The sequence below is a fragment of the Erithacus rubecula genome (assembly GCF_903797595.1).
Source record: "Erithacus rubecula genome assembly, chromosome: 9".
Classification (NCBI taxonomy): Eukaryota; Metazoa; Chordata; class Aves; order Passeriformes; family Muscicapidae; genus Erithacus; species Erithacus rubecula.
This window is the reverse complement of record NC_136660.1, coordinates 22,209,232-22,229,288: the sequence shown is the minus strand read 5'-3', so window position 1 is coordinate 22,229,288 and position 20,057 is coordinate 22,209,232. Positions and strand designations below refer to the sequence as shown.

The following is a 20,057-nucleotide window of genomic DNA, read 5'->3' as shown; positions in this document are numbered from 1 at the left end:
AGTTTATTTATATTACAGTAAGCAATGATGACTCACAGGAAGAATATTAGATTAGGAATTATGACTCCTAATTTTGAGATATCTTCTGTCTGCCATATTCTGCTTTTCTGTCTCAGTTCTTTCATCTGTAAAAGGATAATGCTTCTTAACATTTCCTCATTAGACTTTTGGGAATCTAGAAACATGGTATCAGTTGAAGCATGTTCTGTATTTAAACACTGTTTTTGTTTATATACACCTAATGTTGATTTGGGTTCTGTTGTTGTGGCATCTTCTCTCTTCCCAGGCCCATGCATTTTTCAAGGGCTGTGTTAGACATGCATCTTGGGAAAGATGAACTTACCAATGGTTGCATTCAAATGGCAGTCACATATGATCCTTGTGGAGGCAAGAGGAAAGTTCAAGACAAAGTGGACAGTTACTAAGCCAAACATTGTTCTTCTTGTGGCATAAAACACCAAAAGCTCTTAAAGCCTTTTGTTCTCCTTTAATAAAACTCAAGACCCAGTAAATTATTCCACAGTTGCTTAAATCAGTTTGTCAGTTCCCAAAGAGATTCCCCTGTGGGTGGAAGCCAAGTGGTAAATTCTTGCCCCAAAGTAATCATGCTTAGGAGAATAACTGGAAAGATGCAATGTGTTGCAGAATCCACCTTAAGTATGGAGCTTACCACCGTGACTCTGTAATGGGATGTCCCAATATGGGGTATAATATCATAAACACTGTAAATATGCCATTTGTGAATTAATAGGCAGCCTTGGGATTGTTGCTGTTTACATATATGTTAAAATTAACATAGAGCCAATATTAATTCTTTTTCAACCTAGTAAAAGAATTTCATGCTAGCTCCTGGCTGGTTTTGCAAGTGTATCTTTTTATTAGTGTTGAGTTTCTTGGTCAGGTCTATATTTTACTTAATCCAATTATAATTTCATTCTTTGCTCTCTGAGGGCTAGCAGACTATCTACTAGCTATTGACAGAATATCAGCAACATTTTTAAAAAATTCCTCTATTTTTTGTTTTCTATAAAACCTGTGTTAAGCAGAGTTACAATTTTCAGACTCAATTTAGCCTGATTTTTGCATGTTGAAAAGTAATAGCAAATTGCATCTGTCAAAAAGTTTTGAATATTTTTATAGTTGTATTTATAATACTCTTCTTTATACTTTTTTACATACAGTATTACTCTTCCACAGAAATCTTTCTTTTCTTAATGCAGTACTATTTATTATAGGTGAAACTTATTAAAGTGTTTTTATTAGCTAAACAGTTACTTATAAACTGTTCCAGAGATTTAAAGAGATTATAAAACCTTAGCTGTACTAATGAAATAAATGCATATTTTAAAGTAGTGATTCCTGAAATACATCTTGTCGTTTCCATGAAGCTGGGGTCAGAGAAATGTGAATTTTTAAATTTCATAGATAAGTTACCATTTGGGAAATGGGAGCAGCACTGTTGAGTCTGCAGTCTCATATCCTACAGAATGCTTAATAAAGCAGTTCTCATAGGACAGCCTGATATCTTGCCCTCAGTTTACTCCCAAATATGTAATTACCTTTATTTTTGGGCATTTATTACCATAGTAACTTCTTTGGATCAAGTACTGACAGGTGGAATCCATTCTAATGTGAAAAACCAGATCAACATGCTCCAAATCCTGTCCTCAGGTGCAGCCACATTTTCTTTCAGAGTTTCCTGATACTGCACTAAAGAACTTTTCATCTTATGTGGGACCTCAAGGGATTCAACATAAACAATCTGTGTGGAGGTCAGACACTGGTCTCCATCTCTTTCTCTCAAAGTAAATCACTATCAACTGGCAGGACAGGTTTTGATGCTGGTGGTTGTAAGAGTTGGTTTGGAGTCATACTGGGATCCAACTGGCGCCAGTCTGAGTTTTTGCTCTTTGCAATTCCAGGAGTTTTCAGGTAGCCACTCCAGTCTGTACCCACATAACTGGTCAGTCAAAGCAACAGTATTGAAACCAACCATGTAACTTTTCTTCTAATTGTGGAAACAGTAGACAGTTGGCCCTGGAGAAAATGGAGTTCATAGTTACAACATTTTGCTGCCCAGCAGATCTTCTGATCTTCTCAGTAAGTGACCTGAAGGCAGCTCCTCCAGCAAAAGTGCCTCCATATCAGGGACTCTAAGGTCACTTGCATTACTCACATCTGGGTCTTCATCTGACATCCAGACATCACATGAATGTAGAACTTAAAAGTTTGTCTCAGATCCTGTGAGAGTTTACCTGTAGGCAGTGTAGGTGTGAAAAGAGATACTCTCTGTTCCCATGTAATGCATTTATTATAATGCATCAGACACAGGGATATCCTGTGAAACCAGTGACAAGCACAGTGAATATGGCCTCAGGGCAATCTGAAGTTACCTGGGAGTTTCCTGGAGGCAAGATCAATGGATCAACCATAATAAGTAGTGTTCCTATGTGTCATGTGCAACTCAGCAGTTCAGCAGATGGTAGAAAGTGTAGGTTGTACATTTCATAAATCACAGTCAGTCTCAAGCTCACTGGGCACATGCCAGACTGAAAATTGACAGCTCTTCCAGTCATCCATGTGAGAGGAATGAAGCCCAATCTTTGTGTATTAACAAAGTGGAGTCCACAGTCCCATCAATATTCTCTACTCATTCAAAATCAACAATCAGCAAGTTTGCATCTGTGCCTTTTCAGGTATACTCTGAGCTGTGAAGTAATGAATGTCCCTTGCAGAACAAGACATTAAACAGCCTTGTTACACAAGAAGGGCTGGAAGGAGGATCCAGGGAACTACAGGCACATCAGTCTGACCTTGGTGCTGGGGAAGGTCATGGAACAGATCATCTTCAGTGCCATCACAGGGTACATGTGGGACAAACAGGTGATCAGGCCCAGTTAGCACTCCTTATGGGAGGCAAGTCCTGCTTGTCCAGCCTGATCTGTGGTAAGGCTGTGACTGTGTCTACCTAGACTTCAGTAAAGCTTTTGACACCATGTCCCACAGCATTCTGGAGAAACTGGCCAAGCCCAAAGAGTGGTGGTAATGGAGTCAATTGCAGCTGGTCACCAATTACCAGTGGTGCTCACCAGAGCTCAATATTGAGGTCAGTTCCTTCAGTGTCTTTATTGACAATATGGACAAGGAAATCAAGTGTGCCCTCAGTAAATTTGCAGACAACTCTAAATTGGGTGGAAGTGTTGATCTTCTTGAAGGATGGAAGGCTCTGTAGAGGGAGCTGGAACAGTCTGGATTGATGTCCCAAGGCCTGTATGAGATATGTACCAAATGTACATGTATGAGATTCAGGAAGGTGAAGTGCTGGATCCTGCACTTGGATCATAACAACCCCATACAGAGCTACAGGCTGGGGCAGCTGGAAACTGCCCAGCAGTAAAGGACCAGGGTTCTGGTCAACAGCAGCTGATCATGAGCCAGCAGTTGTCCAGGTGACCAAGGTGGCAGACCCAGAGGTTTTTAAAAGACTTGTGTATGTGGCACTTAGTTTAGTAGTGGACTTGGCAATGTTAACAGATAGACTTGATGATCTTGGAGGTATTTTCCAACCTCCATGATTCCATCTTTTGATACCTTGCAGGTCACTGATTCCAGTCTCTTGTCTTGTAACACTACTTTGTCCGTTTAGTGAACTTATGAAGTTTCACTTTGCAATCAGTTAAGGTCTGGTCTGCAGTCTTTTTTTCCACTGTTTCCATCAGAAGATTTTTCCAGAACCCAGTTGTTCTAATGACTGGAAATCCCCAGACAGAGTTTCCAAGCTAGCTTGTTCATGGACAGATTGCATCACTGGTTCTTCACTTCTTCCTTTTGTTTTAATAGTTCCTGTTCAATTTTTTATGTTTGTCCACATGCAGTTTTAGAGAGCTGTCATACCTGCATTGTTTTATTAGGATGAACTGAATGGTCCTTAGGGAGTGGTGTGATTTAAGAAATGGAAGAGAAAAGATGCTTGAGCACTTGTGGTTGAGGACTTAGTTTTCTAGGAAGAATTCATGTTAACTTTTCTGATTATTCTCTCTTAGGCAAAAGTTGTCACATTATTGCCCTGAACTGTACTTCAGGGATTGACATTCTTACATACATGTGAAGATTTAATCCATCTGTCTGATGCAGTGACACAGCCTGCATCCTTCTAAAATAAAGAGAAAGCTTGGACAAATCACTGCATCCTCCAACTTGTTAATTGTCAGAATATCATGGTCCCTTGATTTTCCTGGAATATTGTTCTGCCCTGTGCAGTACTCAGCAAATACTACTGCTTGACTGGAATACAGAATCACCAGTAGTCACTGCCACTAATTGGCAGATTCTAAAATTTATCGTTTTCTCGCAGGGAACTTGTAATGGGAAATAACTCATGTTGTGCAGTAAAAGCAACTGTTCCATATTTTCCTTCATGTATATTTAACACAATCTGTAATTTACAAAAATAGATTTGAATTAGTCTGCCTGTGGAAGCTCATACCTAAGATAACTTCAGCAAGGCAGGCAGTCCCTTGTTGCTTGTAACCGATGGCTTAGTTGAGACTGCAGCTTGGAGGGAGGCAGCAGTAGTCACTGTATACATTACTGAACCTAACTGTTGAGGAAAATTAAAAATGAGCAGCAAAGTAGTTGTGCTCACAGTCCTGAAAATAGTATTCTTAGCAGCTGCAATTACTTGTTTTACCATAATAATGAATCTTGACAGGCAAATAGTCCTTACCTGCTCAACTCATGTAACCAGGCTGTTTGGGTCCTGTGCCCAACAGGCAAACTTGCCTTCAAAGTGCCCTGAATTTGTGTCATACAATAGATTTATCCTAAACGTGTGTGCACAGGTTCAGATTCAACTGTCTTCTCATAACATTAAAGTCTGAAAAACTCCTGTTGTTTCTCAACACACAATAAACCCTTTGTAACACCATTGATTGAGAATTCAGTTAAAACACAACTAACATATTTCAGCATTGTTTTTTCTGACCTCACTTCTCTCACTTTAAACAACTGCTTTTGTGTTTAGACTAACATTCATTTAGAAGAAAATAAAAGTGAAAACCACTTAACAACTATACAACAAAAAATTAGATGGTTAATTAACTAAGACTTGTAATTTCTCAGAAAGAAAGCTCCCTCTCTGACAAGTAAACCTTCCTTATAGGTCTTTGATTGTAGGTAATAAAAATGTTCTTAATTAATGCCAATTATGTGCATTTGTTGTTTTCTTTCAACTCACTGTATTTTACAAAACTGTGTGAACTGCAGAGCTGAATCAGGTTGCTTTCCTGCCATGTTGATTTAGATCTATCAGCCCTATTCTGGATCATAATTTGTAATCCCAAATAGTTCTGAGGTGGGTTGTGATGGGAGTATTTTCAGGTTTGATTTAGTAGACCGCAGATGATTAGACTTCAGGCAATTAATTAATTGTAAAACCTGAGTTTTGAAATTGGTTCAGGTTATAAGTGAAAATATGTTTGGAATTTAATAATTTGTGGAGAATATGAGCTGAAGTTCCTAGAGAACACATGCATCATAAAAAAAAATCGACAGTTTTTGCACATTTTTAAATAGTTGGACGGATGTAATTGGAAGTCGGTTTTGGATGTCTGAACAGATGAATACTGCTAGCTCTGAGCTTGTAAAACCAGAGGGCAGGTGTACCTGCAGTACTCTTGAAGAACCTGGTTTTGCAAAAAATGAAGAGGCAAAGGCCTCAAAGTTGGAAAGTCTTATTAAAAATAATAATTCTCTATACAGCATCTTTTAAAAAGAGTTCCAGATTTTGCTTATGGCGAATTAAATACATCAACATCAGACAATTGTAACTGTCCAAAACCTGTCAAGTGTATATGAACTTTGTAGAGAGGTTAAAAATACAGAGTCACTTAGGTTGCAAAAGACCTCAGGAGGTCCAGCCTTCTGCTCAATATTGAGTCAATATTGAATTAATTACTTCCAAGTAAGCTCCCCTGGCAGGTACCTGCTTCTCCTGGGTTTTACATGTACAGAACATCTAGCTACAATTCGAGGTCTCAGACTGCACTGAGAAATGAAGCCAGCAGGTGCTTTGCATAAGAAGGGCTACATTTTGCCCTGGCTGTTGCCTGCCTTTATCTCCTAAGATAGCACCAAGGACCACATCAAGTTATGTAGTCTCGAAGTAACAAAGACACCATAACAGCTGCAAGTTGTTTTCCTAAAAGGAAGGGAGATATATTGCTGCTAATACACAGAAGTGATCACAGATCTCAAAAGTTTCAGTATGGTTATGTATGTGGGGGAAACTCGTGCTGCTGTCTTCCTGCAGTGTAGTTAGCACCACCTTTTACCTGTCTTGTTCAGACCTAAGCTACAGCTCTGTGGAGGTGGGGAAGAACAGATGGATTGTGGTGTCAGCCCAAGAGACACCCAATTGAAGGTCACCAGCCCAACCAAGAGATTGCAGCTGCAGAGATCTTGCTATCACTTGAGATGTCCTTTCCCTGGTGCTGGACAGGTCAGATGTCACACTGTAATCCTCTCCTGCCACATGTAAGAGGTGTGGGGAGAGAGAAGTTGCCAGTGCTTTTCTCCAAGTCCTCTTAAGGGGATAAAAGGAATGGCCTTGGATGCCATCAGTAGTGCAGAAGGAAGGTCTGTGTGTCAGGATTTGGGTGCAGCAGCAGCACTGTGTACAGAGTTCGGGCCCAAAATGGCAAGGACAGCTGTCAGATGGGTCTGAGGGACATCGGCAGGCGATGTTGGGAAGTTTTGGTCAGGTGCTTCTGTCATCTACTCGGGTCTGGTTACTTCTAGTCTTTCTGATTGGACTTGTCAGAGACATAAAAACGTAGCTGTGGGTAGCCTAGCACATCCTACTGTATTTCCTCATCTCTGTCACATACAAATATTAAAATCACAAACTTCTAAACCCAGGCAATGTTCTGAAGTCCCCCGGTGGTAACACGTCAGAGTTGCTGTGATGAGTAAAGAAACTTACCTAAAGCATATCCTCCCTGGGGCACTTACCAGGGATGAGAATTGTTGCCATGTCTGTATTGATTTTGGAGAGGTATCTGGGTGTCTCAGTTTGAGAAAACTCAACGTGAAATTTTTTATAACACACTCAACTTTTTGGTTCTGCTTTGGAAGGCTGTGGAAACAATTAGTACTGCTGCATTTTTTTCTAACTGGTGCAGTGTGACCATGACTTTACTAACAAGCCCGTTTTGTTTAGTTTTCACATGACAGATTTGTTTGCTGACACTTGGGAGGAAGTTTACACTTGTGTGGTGTGATGTCACTTTGTGACATTGCCCTCAATGAGCACCTTTGGTACAGAGGCTTCATTCCCAGCATAAAGCATTGCTTTGTCTTTGTGTGAAGTGTGTTGGAACACATCTATTTAACTGATAGACTTGTGAAATGGAGTGACTTGCCTATGGCAGCACAGGAAGGGAGTGGGAGAGTTAGGAGTAAAACTTGAAAGACTTGGCTGCCATTTCCCTTTCTCATTTTTACATTTGTAATGCCAGCTTTCAGTTTATCAAGAATTAATAAGTAATAACCTATGATTGAAAGGACCTGACACTCCTTCTGTTGTGAAATGTTTCTCTGTCTTCAGCTTTGTGCAGAACTCAGCAGTGTTGCACCTTTTTAGTTTTACTTAAGCAACATTGCTCAGTATTTAATGTGAAATAGAAACGTGTAATTCACAGCTGCAGTCAGCTGCATTGGGAATGTTTTGCAGTCAAAAAAGGGATAAGGTAGAAAGACGTTTTATGCTATGAAAATCGAAAATTTTCAACAACTTTTCATTGAGTTTCTTGCTGCATTTCACATAGTACACACAGCTGACATGATTATCCTTCAGTTTGTCCTAAATTACATTTTTAAATAGAAATCAGTAAATTGTAGCAATCTGAGTATCTTTAATCCGTTATAGAGGGAATTTCTAATGACACTTGTTTCTCTTGAATTTCAGATAAACTAGTGGAAGTGTTCTTAATCAAGTAAAAATTACAGGCAGCACCCAAGACTACTTTGAGATCATATAGTCACAGCTTAGCATCTATGTCTCTTCTGTTTGGAGAGTGCTAGAGGGAGCTCTAACCCCTCGATCGAGGAGCAAGCTGACAATGGTGCATCTCAGAGTTTGGGCTGTGGTAGGAAACGCTGACTTTTTTTGATGTTCTAATTTTATTTTTGTAGCAGGAGATTGCATATGGTTTTTCCAGGCACGAGCCCAAATTGCTCTTCCTAGATGAGAAGATGCAAATAGTATGTTTGCAAGTGTACTATTATTAGATTTAATACAGGCTATTGTGAGATACCTGAAAATACAGAAAACAAGTGAGAGGTATCACAGAGGTGTTTAGCAAATAGTGAGTGCTAAAGTCTTATAGTCTTTTCCTTTCACAAAGGAGAAAGATTCTCACCATAGAAGACCTAATGCTATTTAAAAGAGAATGCATTTTAAACTGTTGGAAGAAGAAGCTACTTTACTCAGTATGTAATAGGTTCTTAGATGTTTAGCCAATTACTGTAGTAGAAGTTATATAAAGTCTTAGTGGTTTTTAGATAAATTTACAAATGGAATTAATCAGTGCCTGAGGATGGGAGAGATTTCTCACAACAAATACTGTACATTCTTGATATGACAGGAAAGTGGGTCTCAGAAATGGGATAAAAATAGAAAAGTTGGTTTTGATTTGTAGAAAGGGAAATATAGGTGAACATATGCTATTTTCATTGTTTATTAGCAGACTCAGTAAAAGGCTTTGAGTGAAGGAATGTTATGTGGAAAATACAGTGTGTTTAAGGACCAAGTGAGGCTAGCAGTTCTGTTTTGCCACAATTTACTGGGGGATTTATATTGTTTATATGCTACATTCAAACGCGTCCACTTCGACTGAGTCTACCATAGGAAGAAGAATTATGGAAAGCTCCCTCCCTCCTTTAGTTTGAGGTATTCTTCTGAATGATTATTGGCAGCTGAACACAGAGCCCAGGAATCCCTAGTGGAACAGTCTGTGACTTGGGCTTCTGAGTTATGCAATTTGAGTGTCAGCTGACAGAGGATAAAGTCTGCTCAGCTGTGGAGCTGCATATGCCTTCCTGAAGTGCTGCTGTGGTTAGACCTGGTCACTTGGTATAGCAGAGGATACTAGTTTCTTCCTTTCTTGTAATTGTTTTCAGCAGCAATTGGTCTAATTCAACTTAATACAATTTCTGAAGATACAGAATTCATTGTCCTTAGCATGTATTTTTGGAGTCTGTTCCTCAGGTCATGAATCTCTTGCCAGGTACCAATGAAAGAATGGACCAACACAATACTAAGATATAAAGTCAAAGAAAACTTCAAGATAGGATGGACCTCTGGAGGTTTGCAGTTCAGCTGCCTATTCAGAGTAATATTACTTTACAACCAGTTCATTTTGCTTGGAACTTTGTTCATATTTTGAATGTCTTCTTTTTAATGTCCAGAGCTTTGCTTGCTATAGCCTGTTGCTGTTGCCCCTCTTTCTGTCATTACATACTTCTGAAAAAATTCTGTCTCACTTTGCTCTGAACCTCCCTTCAGGTAGTGGAAGGCTGGTGGATAACCCCCAGTCTTCACACAAAACACATCCATCTTCCTGAGCAATCCTAGGGGTCCTTCATGGGAATCACCCCAGTTGCCAGGAAGGCAACATTTGACTGAAACTTTAGCAGAACAGCTCATCTTGAGAAGACAATGCCCATTAGCGAGTGAGGGTTATTGGATGACCTTGTAGGGGTTATAGGAGGCTACGAGGCAAAATCTCAAGATTTTGACTGCAGACCACTGACCAGCTTTAACTTAGCACTGTACAAGAATATTTAATAGATTTGTCCTGTTACAGCTGTCTCTGTGGTGGCTGCTACCAGCAGCAATGTTGGTATCAGCCAGTGTGAGATCTTCTAGATCTGGCTGTACTGGTGGAAAAGAATACTGTGCAGCCTTCGCCTGGCTGCTGCAAACCTGCTGCCCTCCAGGATCTGTCAGCAAAACTGCAAATCTGCTCTCAGCTAAGATGAGGTGTTTTAGTGTGGACAGTTTAAATAGCAGGTCTCTGCTAACAAGCTTATTTTGACTGAAATAGGTTAGGGAGTGCTCGTGTAGCCAACTCCTCCAGCAGATCCAAGGAGTACATTTGCAATGGGAGCAGAGCACATACATGAATCTTGTGCTTCTTCAGAATGCTGCCGGGTTTAGTTCTGTCCAGTGTGCCTGTAAGTATGTAGTACTCCTGTAGCTGGGAAATATTACATGATAAGCATGTATATTCCTGATTTTCAGTTCTGAATCTCTCACATTGCCTTGGCCAAGTAGTTTGGTGCACATGTGCCCTTTTTGTTGGTAAAAAAAAATGCATCTCAAAGGAAAAAACTCATGGAAAATACTACTTAGTAAGCCATCTTGGAGAGCTTGTGTTTCTTGGTGCTGAAAGCTTTGCATAGGCAGAAGCAAGTGGTTTGAAAGTCTCAGTAGTGTTATTGAGAGCAGATAACAGGTTTTTATGATCATTCTCTCTCTCTCTCTCTCTCTCTCTCTCCATGTTGTTCACACCACTGTGAACAGTCTTCACTGTTACTTCAGCCATGTTTTGAATCACTTGAGTCCATCTACCTGTTCCTGGTTGCCTTTCTCTCTCAAGTTAAGGGAGAACTTGAAACAAGAAGGAAATCAAGTAACACCCATAAAGAGTAACTTCACTCAGGCAGTAGATCATGCTTGAGTATTTTAAAAACAGAAGCAACTGTTCCAGAAAACTATGAAACTGCTGCTTAGAGCATTGTTCACTTCTGCATCTCCCTGACATAAATGAGTGCTTTGCTGCTGCTGGCCATTACCTGATGACTTTAGTAGACTGGTTCTCCAAGTCATAATGTGCATATTCCTTCCCTCCATTAGCAGTAATAACATGTAATGGTCCCAGCAGTTCAACTCTGGTTCTGGTAGCCATGCCAAGGAAGAAAGCATTTCCTTTGGTGGTTTCCACTGGAAGAGATTTGTTGTTGCTGCAGTGTCTGCTTTGAAATTTGTGTATGATCACTTTACAACCAGTAAAAGGTGTGCTCTGAAATCTATCTCTTTAAGAGTGATGGTGCCTGCTCTCCCCCACATATGTTTAGATATGCATTTGGTCAGGGATCATAGTTTGGGAAAGTAACATATGCCAGTGCTGTGCTGATGCAAGCAGATTTCTCATCAGTGCTTGTTATTTGCAAAGACAACTTGGAGATGAGGAGGAGGAGAGGGACTCCCAATTCACATCCATTGCTGGCATCAGAGAAATTTTATTTTGGAGGATTTTGTCAACACTTAAAATCTAGGGGGGAGACCTATATCGAAGGAAAGTTTACAGTAAGAGCTATGAGATTCCAGACAATTAAACTTTATTAGCCTGTCTGAAACATTAAGTATTAGCTTAAAATAATAGTTTTTTAATCTCCTCTCCCTGTTGCTGTTTACTGTGTAGCAGTGTGGGAGGGGAGCAACTTGTCCAGCAAGGTATTACTGCTGCTCTTTGTATAGCCTGTGTGCAAGTGCCCATGGCTCAGTCCTGTCTCCCCAGTCCCTAGGTAGATTCCCCATGTTACTTCTCAGCTACTTCTCAGGTGTCTGAAGCTTTTCCTGGCCCTGAATGAAATCAGCCTTTTCTCTTTCTTCTGTATCTGAGGTAATATTCTTAGCCAGGTGCCCTCCAGTCTGACATCATGTCATAGGTACCCAGATGGTACCTCTGAAAACTATTGCCCTCCTAGGATTTCAGAAAGTGCAGCAGGTTGGGCTGCTGTGTCCAGCGTAATTCCAGTGATCCTTCATCTAGATCTATCCTTTCTTACAAAGCTTTTCAGCAGTGTGATTGGAAACCAGATGTGGACAAGCAGCCTAAAGCTCCAGAGAAGCAAAATTTCAAGTATCTTGGGTGCTGTTAATTTCAGTATGTGTGTTTTGAATTTTCTCTTGAAAATAAACAGTAGAAATGCTGTGGTTTCTTTCATGGTGCTTTCTTTTTGACTCTCAGATGTGATTGATGATCGTCTACTTCTGGGTTATGTTCGTTTTTCAGAATGTTTCAGTGAGCTTTGCAGCGTGGAAAGTAATTCAGTACTGAGCGAGTAAGTCCATATATGAGCTAAACCCATGGTTAACCTCACAGAGGCTGTTATGTGAGATGGAGGCAGGCAGAAATGAGTAGATTCTAAACTGAGCTTTTAAAATAAAAGTAAATGGAGTGAGTTGTTTAATGACCTAGCATTGTAGCCTTGCTGTCAACTCAAACACTGGAAAAGCAGGTTCATCCTGCAAAGGAGAAAAATGAGGAGCTGGCTGCCCTACTCATGTCTCTCAGGTGCTATGGCTCATGAGATCGTGTTTTTTATGGTGACACAACCCCCTCACCACCCCCCAATTCTCAAAGAAAAGGAGTTCTTTTTAGGAAGCTGCCAGTGAGGAGCTGTAAAGGAACTTCTTTCCTCTTTGCTTAGCCTTGGCAATCTGAGAATCAGTTCTGCAGCATTTGGTAATTGCAAGCCTAAAAAAGAAGAAGCCAGCTATAGAAATTGAGCCTGTATCCTCTTAATTATGGTGTTACTGTCTTCAGGCTGTACAAAAAACACTCTTTGAACTGGATTCTCAAATGACTATCTCTGCCTTTAGCATGGAGGGCTGGCATACTTCAGCTATGTTTCACCATTTTTGTTACATTGCTGTAGTTACATTGTTGTGACATTGAGTGCTATGTTATCTTGGGCTATAGCAAGCGATTCCATGGCCACACAAGTAACTTTGGGAAGGCCAGCTGGGCTGAGGTTATCTGGCTAAGAGCACCTTTTCAGGCATCAAACCAGATCATCCCATTGCCATGTTGGTACTTTTTAATCCCTCTGCTTTTCCCACACACTTCTAACTTGATCCAGAGTTCCTGAGCTTTTGGTGCTGGTGAAAATAGTTTCATGTTTGGATTCACAGTTGTGGACATTTTTATGTGGTCAATCTTGAAGAATATTCAGGATGTAGAGGCAAGCACAGCTTTGCTTTCATTGTGAAGTTCTGGTCTTTCCCCACCTTCCTTGGCTCCTATACACCTTCGTGGTTCCTTTCTTTGTCATTCCATTGCTTGGGTTTTTTTCCCCCACTGTCTTTTATCTTGTGAGTAAAGTTTGAACAGTACGCAGAAAGTTAACTGCCTGGAGTCTTTTAAATATAAGTAACACGCACCCAGTAATAAGCTGTCGGTTGTTTTTTTGCTGCCTGCAAAGAAACATAAACACAGCGCTCATTTCTGGCAGGTTTTTACTGTCAGAGTTTCTCCTATTATATTTATCTTACAATTTGCCAGGGGGTGAAGTTATTAAGTTTTAGCAGCAGCCATCGATCAAGTTCACAAGTTAACACGATAAAGGCTCTGTGCCGCTCCGATCCGGGAAAATGATGATCCTCACTCGGTAATTAACTAAATGAGAAAGTTAAATCTTACTTGAGAGCTGGGAGAGATGAAAGAGAGGTGTTTGTCAGTTTCTCAGTGGAAATTAGAAGCAGTTTTCTGCAATTCCCTAAGCTGCTGCTCTGTCATATTTTACATAAGCACTGGGAAAACGTCTTGTAATTAGTGCTGTCATGGAGGATTTTTTTTGCTGAAGGATGTTGGAATAATTCATTAGATTATCAAGAAAGGCTTGTGTCCTGAAATGATTAGCACAGTGAAATTTAAACCATTAACGATAACAAGTTTAGAGCTTGCTGCAGTGCAGAGGCACCCGGGGTATGTCTGTGCCTATTTCAATCATTTCTTATAATTAAACATTATGTCCTCTTTTTTCCTCCCCTTCACTAAGACCCATCCAAAATTCCTGTTAAGGTGGCTCTGTCTAGATCAGTGACTTAACCACAACGGGTGGTGCAAGCAATTGGAGGTGAAATGCTGCAGTTGCAGAGAAGCAGTAAAGGACATTTGTCTGTCAGAGCCTGTTAGTCTCAGTGAGTCCAGGAAGGAGGGGAAAAGCCCAGTATGACCTGTTGGTACTGGAACATGGAAGAGAAGACCTTTCCTTTTATCTAGGGAGAAACTGAAATTTGCAGTGGTGGTCTAAGCTCTCAGAATTTTCAGAGCTTCAGCGTGGAGATGTCTTGAAGGTTCAGAAGGTCCCAAACCTTGATGGGATGGTTTAAGCCATTCTTAATATTCTAGGAGACAGTTTCTCTTTGACTTGAAGAAATGTCTTCTTGCATTGAAGAACACAAAACCTGAATTCATCTGCACTGTGAAAGGTGCCTGAACAAAGTTTTCTGCAATGATTAAAGGATAAAATTAAAAAAAAAACAAACAAAAACATGTGAAAGTTGTGACCACTCATATTGGTGGATAAACACTATTGCTGTACTACAATCAGGGAAGTTGCTTGGTTTTGGTTTTATTCTGTGCTTTAGGAAGCTCCTTGGTCCCCTGTACTGAACTAAACCAAAAGTAACCTTGGTTGTCATATATGGGTTACAGCTGGTTTGTTTTATATGCAAAGCAGTAGATTCATCCAGTCTTTATTTATCTGAGTTGAAATATTGCACCTTCCTACAGTTGCAAGCCATTATTTAGACTAAGTCCTTTCATATATTAGTCCTCTTCTACTTCATTTGGCATACAAATGTGCTTTGTGTTAAATGTAGCCATTTGGAGAAATGGTCTTGTAATTATGGGCTGCAGTGGAGCATGGTACGCAGATCCCTGAGCTAGTACCAACCTGAGGCACTCAATCCCCTGGGTTTCCTGGCACAGCTTATGAGCTCAGGCTCAGCATTGTCAGAGACACCTCTGCCATTCCTGCAGATGAGTCGTGGTGCCCACAGCCAGCTGGGGCACCTCAGCCCTCACTTACAGGGCTTTGTGAAAAGGGACTTGGTAAAGCTTCATCTATTCCAACTTAGTAGTTTGCTTTATTACAGCCAAATTTCCTCCCAGATAATGAACTACCAGTGTTTATTCTTCTTTGCCATTTTTGGAAGTGAAGCTTATAAAAAATGTGATTGTATACAGTGCATTTGGATGCAAATGTGGATGGCAAGTGGAACAGGTTTTTCTCTTTCAGGTGAGGCCTGATTATTATATAAAGAGAGGAAACAGGCTGTAGATGATTCAGTAATACAGATGCTTGATGAAGTTATTTTGTTGATGCTTTTTTTTTTTTTTTTAATAGGCCTTTTTCACTGACCTGCCAGTGGTTTTTCAGGAATCTTTAAATTCAAATTCTGTAACTTTTGTTCTAAACTGTAGTTTGAAAGATTCAAGAGCCCAGTCAGTTTACCTATCTATACTCTGCAGAACTGGTGTGTTCATGGCATGTCCTGTCCCCTTGGTCCCCTACTTGCACAAACCATAGGACCTGCTGGGCACACCTCTGGGCTTATGCTCACTCTTTTGGTGGGAAACCAGAGCAGACAAAGGTGAAAACAAGGTCTCAAGCTGACATTATAAGAATGCAGCTGAAGTATGAACCAAAAAAAATCAGGTGTTCTCGTGTCTGCTAATTTGGACATAAACACAGTAACATGCTTTTCTTAGTAGAACCACTTTATAAATCTGGAGTTTCACTTCCAGAGCTGTTAAAAGTGCTGGTAAATGGATTCTTTAATTTACTCATTATTCCTATCCAAGAAGCCTGTGCTCAGGCATAATTAATTGTTTTGTCCCATCTAAGCCATCTATTTGTACACACATAAGCCATGACTCGTATTTGCACATGTTACAACTCCTGTTTTATATCACAAACCAATGTTTAGAAATAACTGGGGAGTTGAAGGCTGCTGGGAGAAGGGTGTTCAGAAGGCAAGGAAAGGCCAGAATGTGGTGCCATCCTGTGAAAGGAGCTGTACCTTTGTGTCCTTTGCACACCAGCTGTACACTCTGCTCAGACTCAGCATATCAGGCAGACTTCACGGTATCTCAAATTAAAAGACAGATGTATAGGTGTTTTAAAAAATGCCCTGTAGAGACAACCTACTTTGTAAGATGCACAACAAACAAAATGAGAAATTAAATGAGATCAAGCTTGTAGGTTACAACATCTCCCCACTGTCTTAATCCAGCATTTTTACTGGAATGCCTGTTTTGCAGGCAGTTTAACTGCAGCAAAAATTATCAGCATTCCTTTACACAGGTGTTCAGTCCACTCCACTGGTAATCATCTTTTGCCAGGCATTTAAGTACTATTGGGCTTTGCTAAAAAAAAGCCCAGTGTTTCACACACAGGACTCCATGCCCACAGTGTCTTTAAGGATTTCTCTTGGCCCAAGAGTGTTTTTTCTTTCCTGCTGCCCGGTACTGGCTCTGTGACTTGCTTGCAGTCAGTGCTGTCCATGTGAGCATTGAATAAAGTTGTAACTCCCTGTCTTTGTCTTGCATGATCTTGATGGACACAGCCACACATTTGCAGGGGGGAGCAGGGGTAAACCTGAAACCATTGAGCTGCAGAGTGGAGCACCAGTGGTGCGATCACCATGTGCTGTGTTCTCAAAGAAACTTAAGTCAAGCTATAATCCAGAAATAGAAAAAGCTGCTTGTTAAAAATCACAGCTATTTGCCATATTTTTCTATGAAAGGAAGGTCCAGCTCTCCAGAAATGTTGAAGAAAATATTTAGGTGCATTATCTCTAAGAACATGAAATGTATATGGTGATCAGTTTAAGTAGATTTTCAAGTTAGGAGATTTTGGTGTTCCAAAATCAGGATTGCTGTTGGGATTGGGAGGTATTGTAGTTCAGGAGTTATTTACTCTCGAAAATGAGAAACTTGTACATTCAAAATCTACTACTGGTAACCAAATTTTGTGGTCTCTAAATAGCCTGCTGTTTTGGCTCTTGCTGAAAAGAGGCTTTATTGTTGTTTTTCCTTTTCCTGTAAAATTGGTTAATCGTTGCATTTCTTTTAGTTCATTAGATATCTTTGCAGAGAGACTTAGGGACTCATTTTTTTCCCTTAAATAATAATAAGGTCCCCTGGCATGGTTGATGCTTGGAATTATCATCATAGAACAAAAATATGGCATCCCTACCTCAGTGTTTTATATGTTCTTATATCTGTAAGTTATTTTTAATTATTTTATAATTAATTAAGAACATCTGCCTGTATTTTGACAATAAAAATTATGTAATAATATTGGCTTCTATTATAATGCTGTTTGTTAACATGTTAAATGAAAGAGAGTGTTAAAATATTGCAGTGAAAGATAGATCACATGTTTTCAGCAGGAACTAGAAACTACTTGACCACCATAAGAAAAAATAATTTCCCAGCAAACTGTTAATCTTACTTAGACAAAAGATACCCTTGCAATGCAAAATGTGCACTTTTCTTCCAGTTAAATCATTTAGAAAGCAGAATTTATATCTTACTATCAAGTAGTAAATTGAAATGTCAGTGTTCTGTTTTGTCCCTGAAACTCTTCTTTGAGCTGACTCCTTCTGACAAGATATTAACAGTGCTCAGAAAGTTGAAAATATTTTATTCTGTGAAAGAAGTATTTACCAAATGTCAGGGTGTATTTTAGCTTGCTTCGCTCTCAAGGTATAATTCCATTTTTTTTCATCCATTTCATGCATTCCCTATGAGTTTTAGCAGCAATCCATTCTTTAGAAGTACAAAACAAACCAGAGTACAAATGCAGTTTGCTGTTGGTGCATTAAAGAAACTGGTATATGTACATGTACATCCAAGTGCATTTTGCTTTAATAAAGTTGTGTTTATGTTTCATTTTATGTTAAGCTGCCGCTGAAGGTCTCCCATCTGAGCAGAGTCTTTGTGTGCAGCTCTGGCAGGAGCCAGTGCATTGTCCTGCAGGCTGTGCTCAGGCTGACAGCACCAGCCAGGATATGTGGGCTCAGCTCCCACGTGTCAGAGTGCTTTTTGCCTTCTATTGTCTGCTCCCTAAAAGAAATTGTACAACTGCTTGTGTTTCTTCTCATATGTGTTATATGGGTTGTTCCTCTCCTTCCTGTTTACAGACAAAACTTGCCAATGGCACTTCCAGTATGATTGTGCCCAAGCAAAGAAAGCTGTCTGCGAGCTATGAGAAGGAGAAGGAGCTCTGTGTCAAGTACTTTGAGCAGTGGTCTGAGTCTGACCAGGTGGAGTTTGTGGAGCACCTCATCTCCCAGATGTGTCACTACCAGCATGGACACATAAACTCATACCTCAAACCCATGTTACAGCGGGACTTCATCACTGCACTGCCAGGTATTTCTGCAGGCAGAGGGAGCTTGCTCCCTGTCTTTCCAAAAGCTGTTCCCTTCCACCCTACCCTGCTGGAGAGGTCTCTTGTAGGGTTTGCAAAGCAGGTAATAGCTTTTGAATGAAATGCTCTATACCAGTATGAAATGTCATAATATTTTAATTTGTGTTCTTACTTTGTGTCAAGGCATGATCTAACAACCATCATGGTTTGTTTAGGAGTTAATGATAGCTAATCTGTGTATTGTGAGGGTAGTTATCCCCAGCCACAGGGCAGGTAGTTGTGTTCTTAATGCCCATAACAATGCATGAATAACAAAATTTTTTAAAATTAAAACTACTACTCTTTCTGGTTGCTCAGCTGAGGTTTTCCCTTTTCTTATTTAGATATTTGTCTCTCTTTCCTATTGAAATAACTTCCTGAAGCCATTGCTTTGATTATGTGTTTATTGGTAATAGAAAACGGAGGGCATAAGAGCAAAAGATGGAAGTGTTCTGGTTTTTACACTTTTGTAGTGCTTTCCATTGAAAATATTATCCCAGCTATTCTCACATGTGGCATTGGGTAGATCTCACAGAATGCACACATAAGGTAGTCTACATGCAGTTTTATATCATCCCTGTCTTATGGATGGGAAAACTAAGGTGGTGGGAGATCAGATATATACAGCAATGGAGTTTCAGAACCAAACAGAGATTCCTGGATCTTTTGCTCATATTTTTTCAGACCATTAGATCATATTTCTGTAGACAGATAAATAAATAAATAGTTACATATTAGCATTCCCATGCCATAGGTACTTAGTTTGAGAGGGACCTGAGCAATAAGTGCTAAAGTTGTTGTCTCTAAACAGCCAGCTGAAGAGAGGTGTTTCTTTCAAAGTACCTGTGGAGAAGTGCTGAGCTTTTGGAAATTTGATAAATCCTGTCATTTGATCATTCTTCAGAAGGGAGTTCTCAACAGGAAATATAAATTCTAGGCTTAAAAGATGGGGAAAAGTATGCTTAACTGTGAATTGTATAAAGCATAAAGGCACTGCAGGAGTTTTGCTAGGATGTTAAATAGGTAGACTCATTGGATTTTAAGCTCATTGTGCCCAGTAATCAAATGGCTGTTGTAGCATTAAAAAAAAATCTTAGTTATGCTAAGTACCTGCTTTATGTTAGTTTTTAGTAGTCCAATGGCAATAATCTCGTGTACTTAGAGCAGCATTATAACTTGTGGAGCTGCTCTGTTTCAGAAAAATAAGAAGTGTTTGGAAACTGTGTTGGTTTCCCCACTTTTAAAGTGGAAGTATACATGTAGCTACATACACAATTTTTCCAGGTCTTTCTCCACAGAACCCCATGAAAGCACCCCATGAAATCAACACATCTCACTGCACTTGCTTAATTTCTTCCTACAGGGCTTTTTCTGAGAATTTTTGGCAGGTGCTATAAATACTTCTAGAGACATTCCAAATTTCCTAGCCACACCATATTTGTTACTGGTCTATTCACAGCTGCCCAGGAAGCAGCTCATTTTACTCTATCAGAATGCAGAATAAATAGGAATCAAGTAGTTAATATGTGAGTATTTTAATAGTTGGGGGAAATGTGTGCATAAATAATGTATGGGCATCAATTTGCATATTTGCAAAGTGCAAATGTCCTAGTGAATATAGCTCTAAGGGAGAAAATTAATGGCAAGGAATTGCACTGGCGCAGATTCTCTGCAGTCTCTCAGGATGTTCTGAGTATAAGCAGGTTCTAATAAGGGGAATGGGAAGGGAGGAAAGTAAGAAACTTCCTCAGAAAGTGTGATGAACCTAAAATTCTAAATTAAGT

The 20,057-nt window shown here is 39.9% G+C and overlaps 1 protein-coding gene across 13 annotated transcripts in view; it reads left to right on the top strand.

The window, feature by feature from the left end:
• BTRC (beta-transducin repeat containing E3 ubiquitin protein ligase) overlaps positions 1–20,057 on the top strand; it is a 119,487-nt gene that overhangs the window by 72,848 nt on the left and 26,582 nt on the right. For all 13 annotated transcript variants that reach the window (XM_079312431.1, XM_079312429.1, XM_079312437.1 and 10 more), the window contains one exon: positions 18,005–18,236. In XM_079312431.1, coding sequence (XP_079168557.1) covers positions 18,005–18,236 — 232 coding nt within the window. The remainder of the gene's footprint in view (positions 1–18,004; positions 18,237–20,057) is intronic.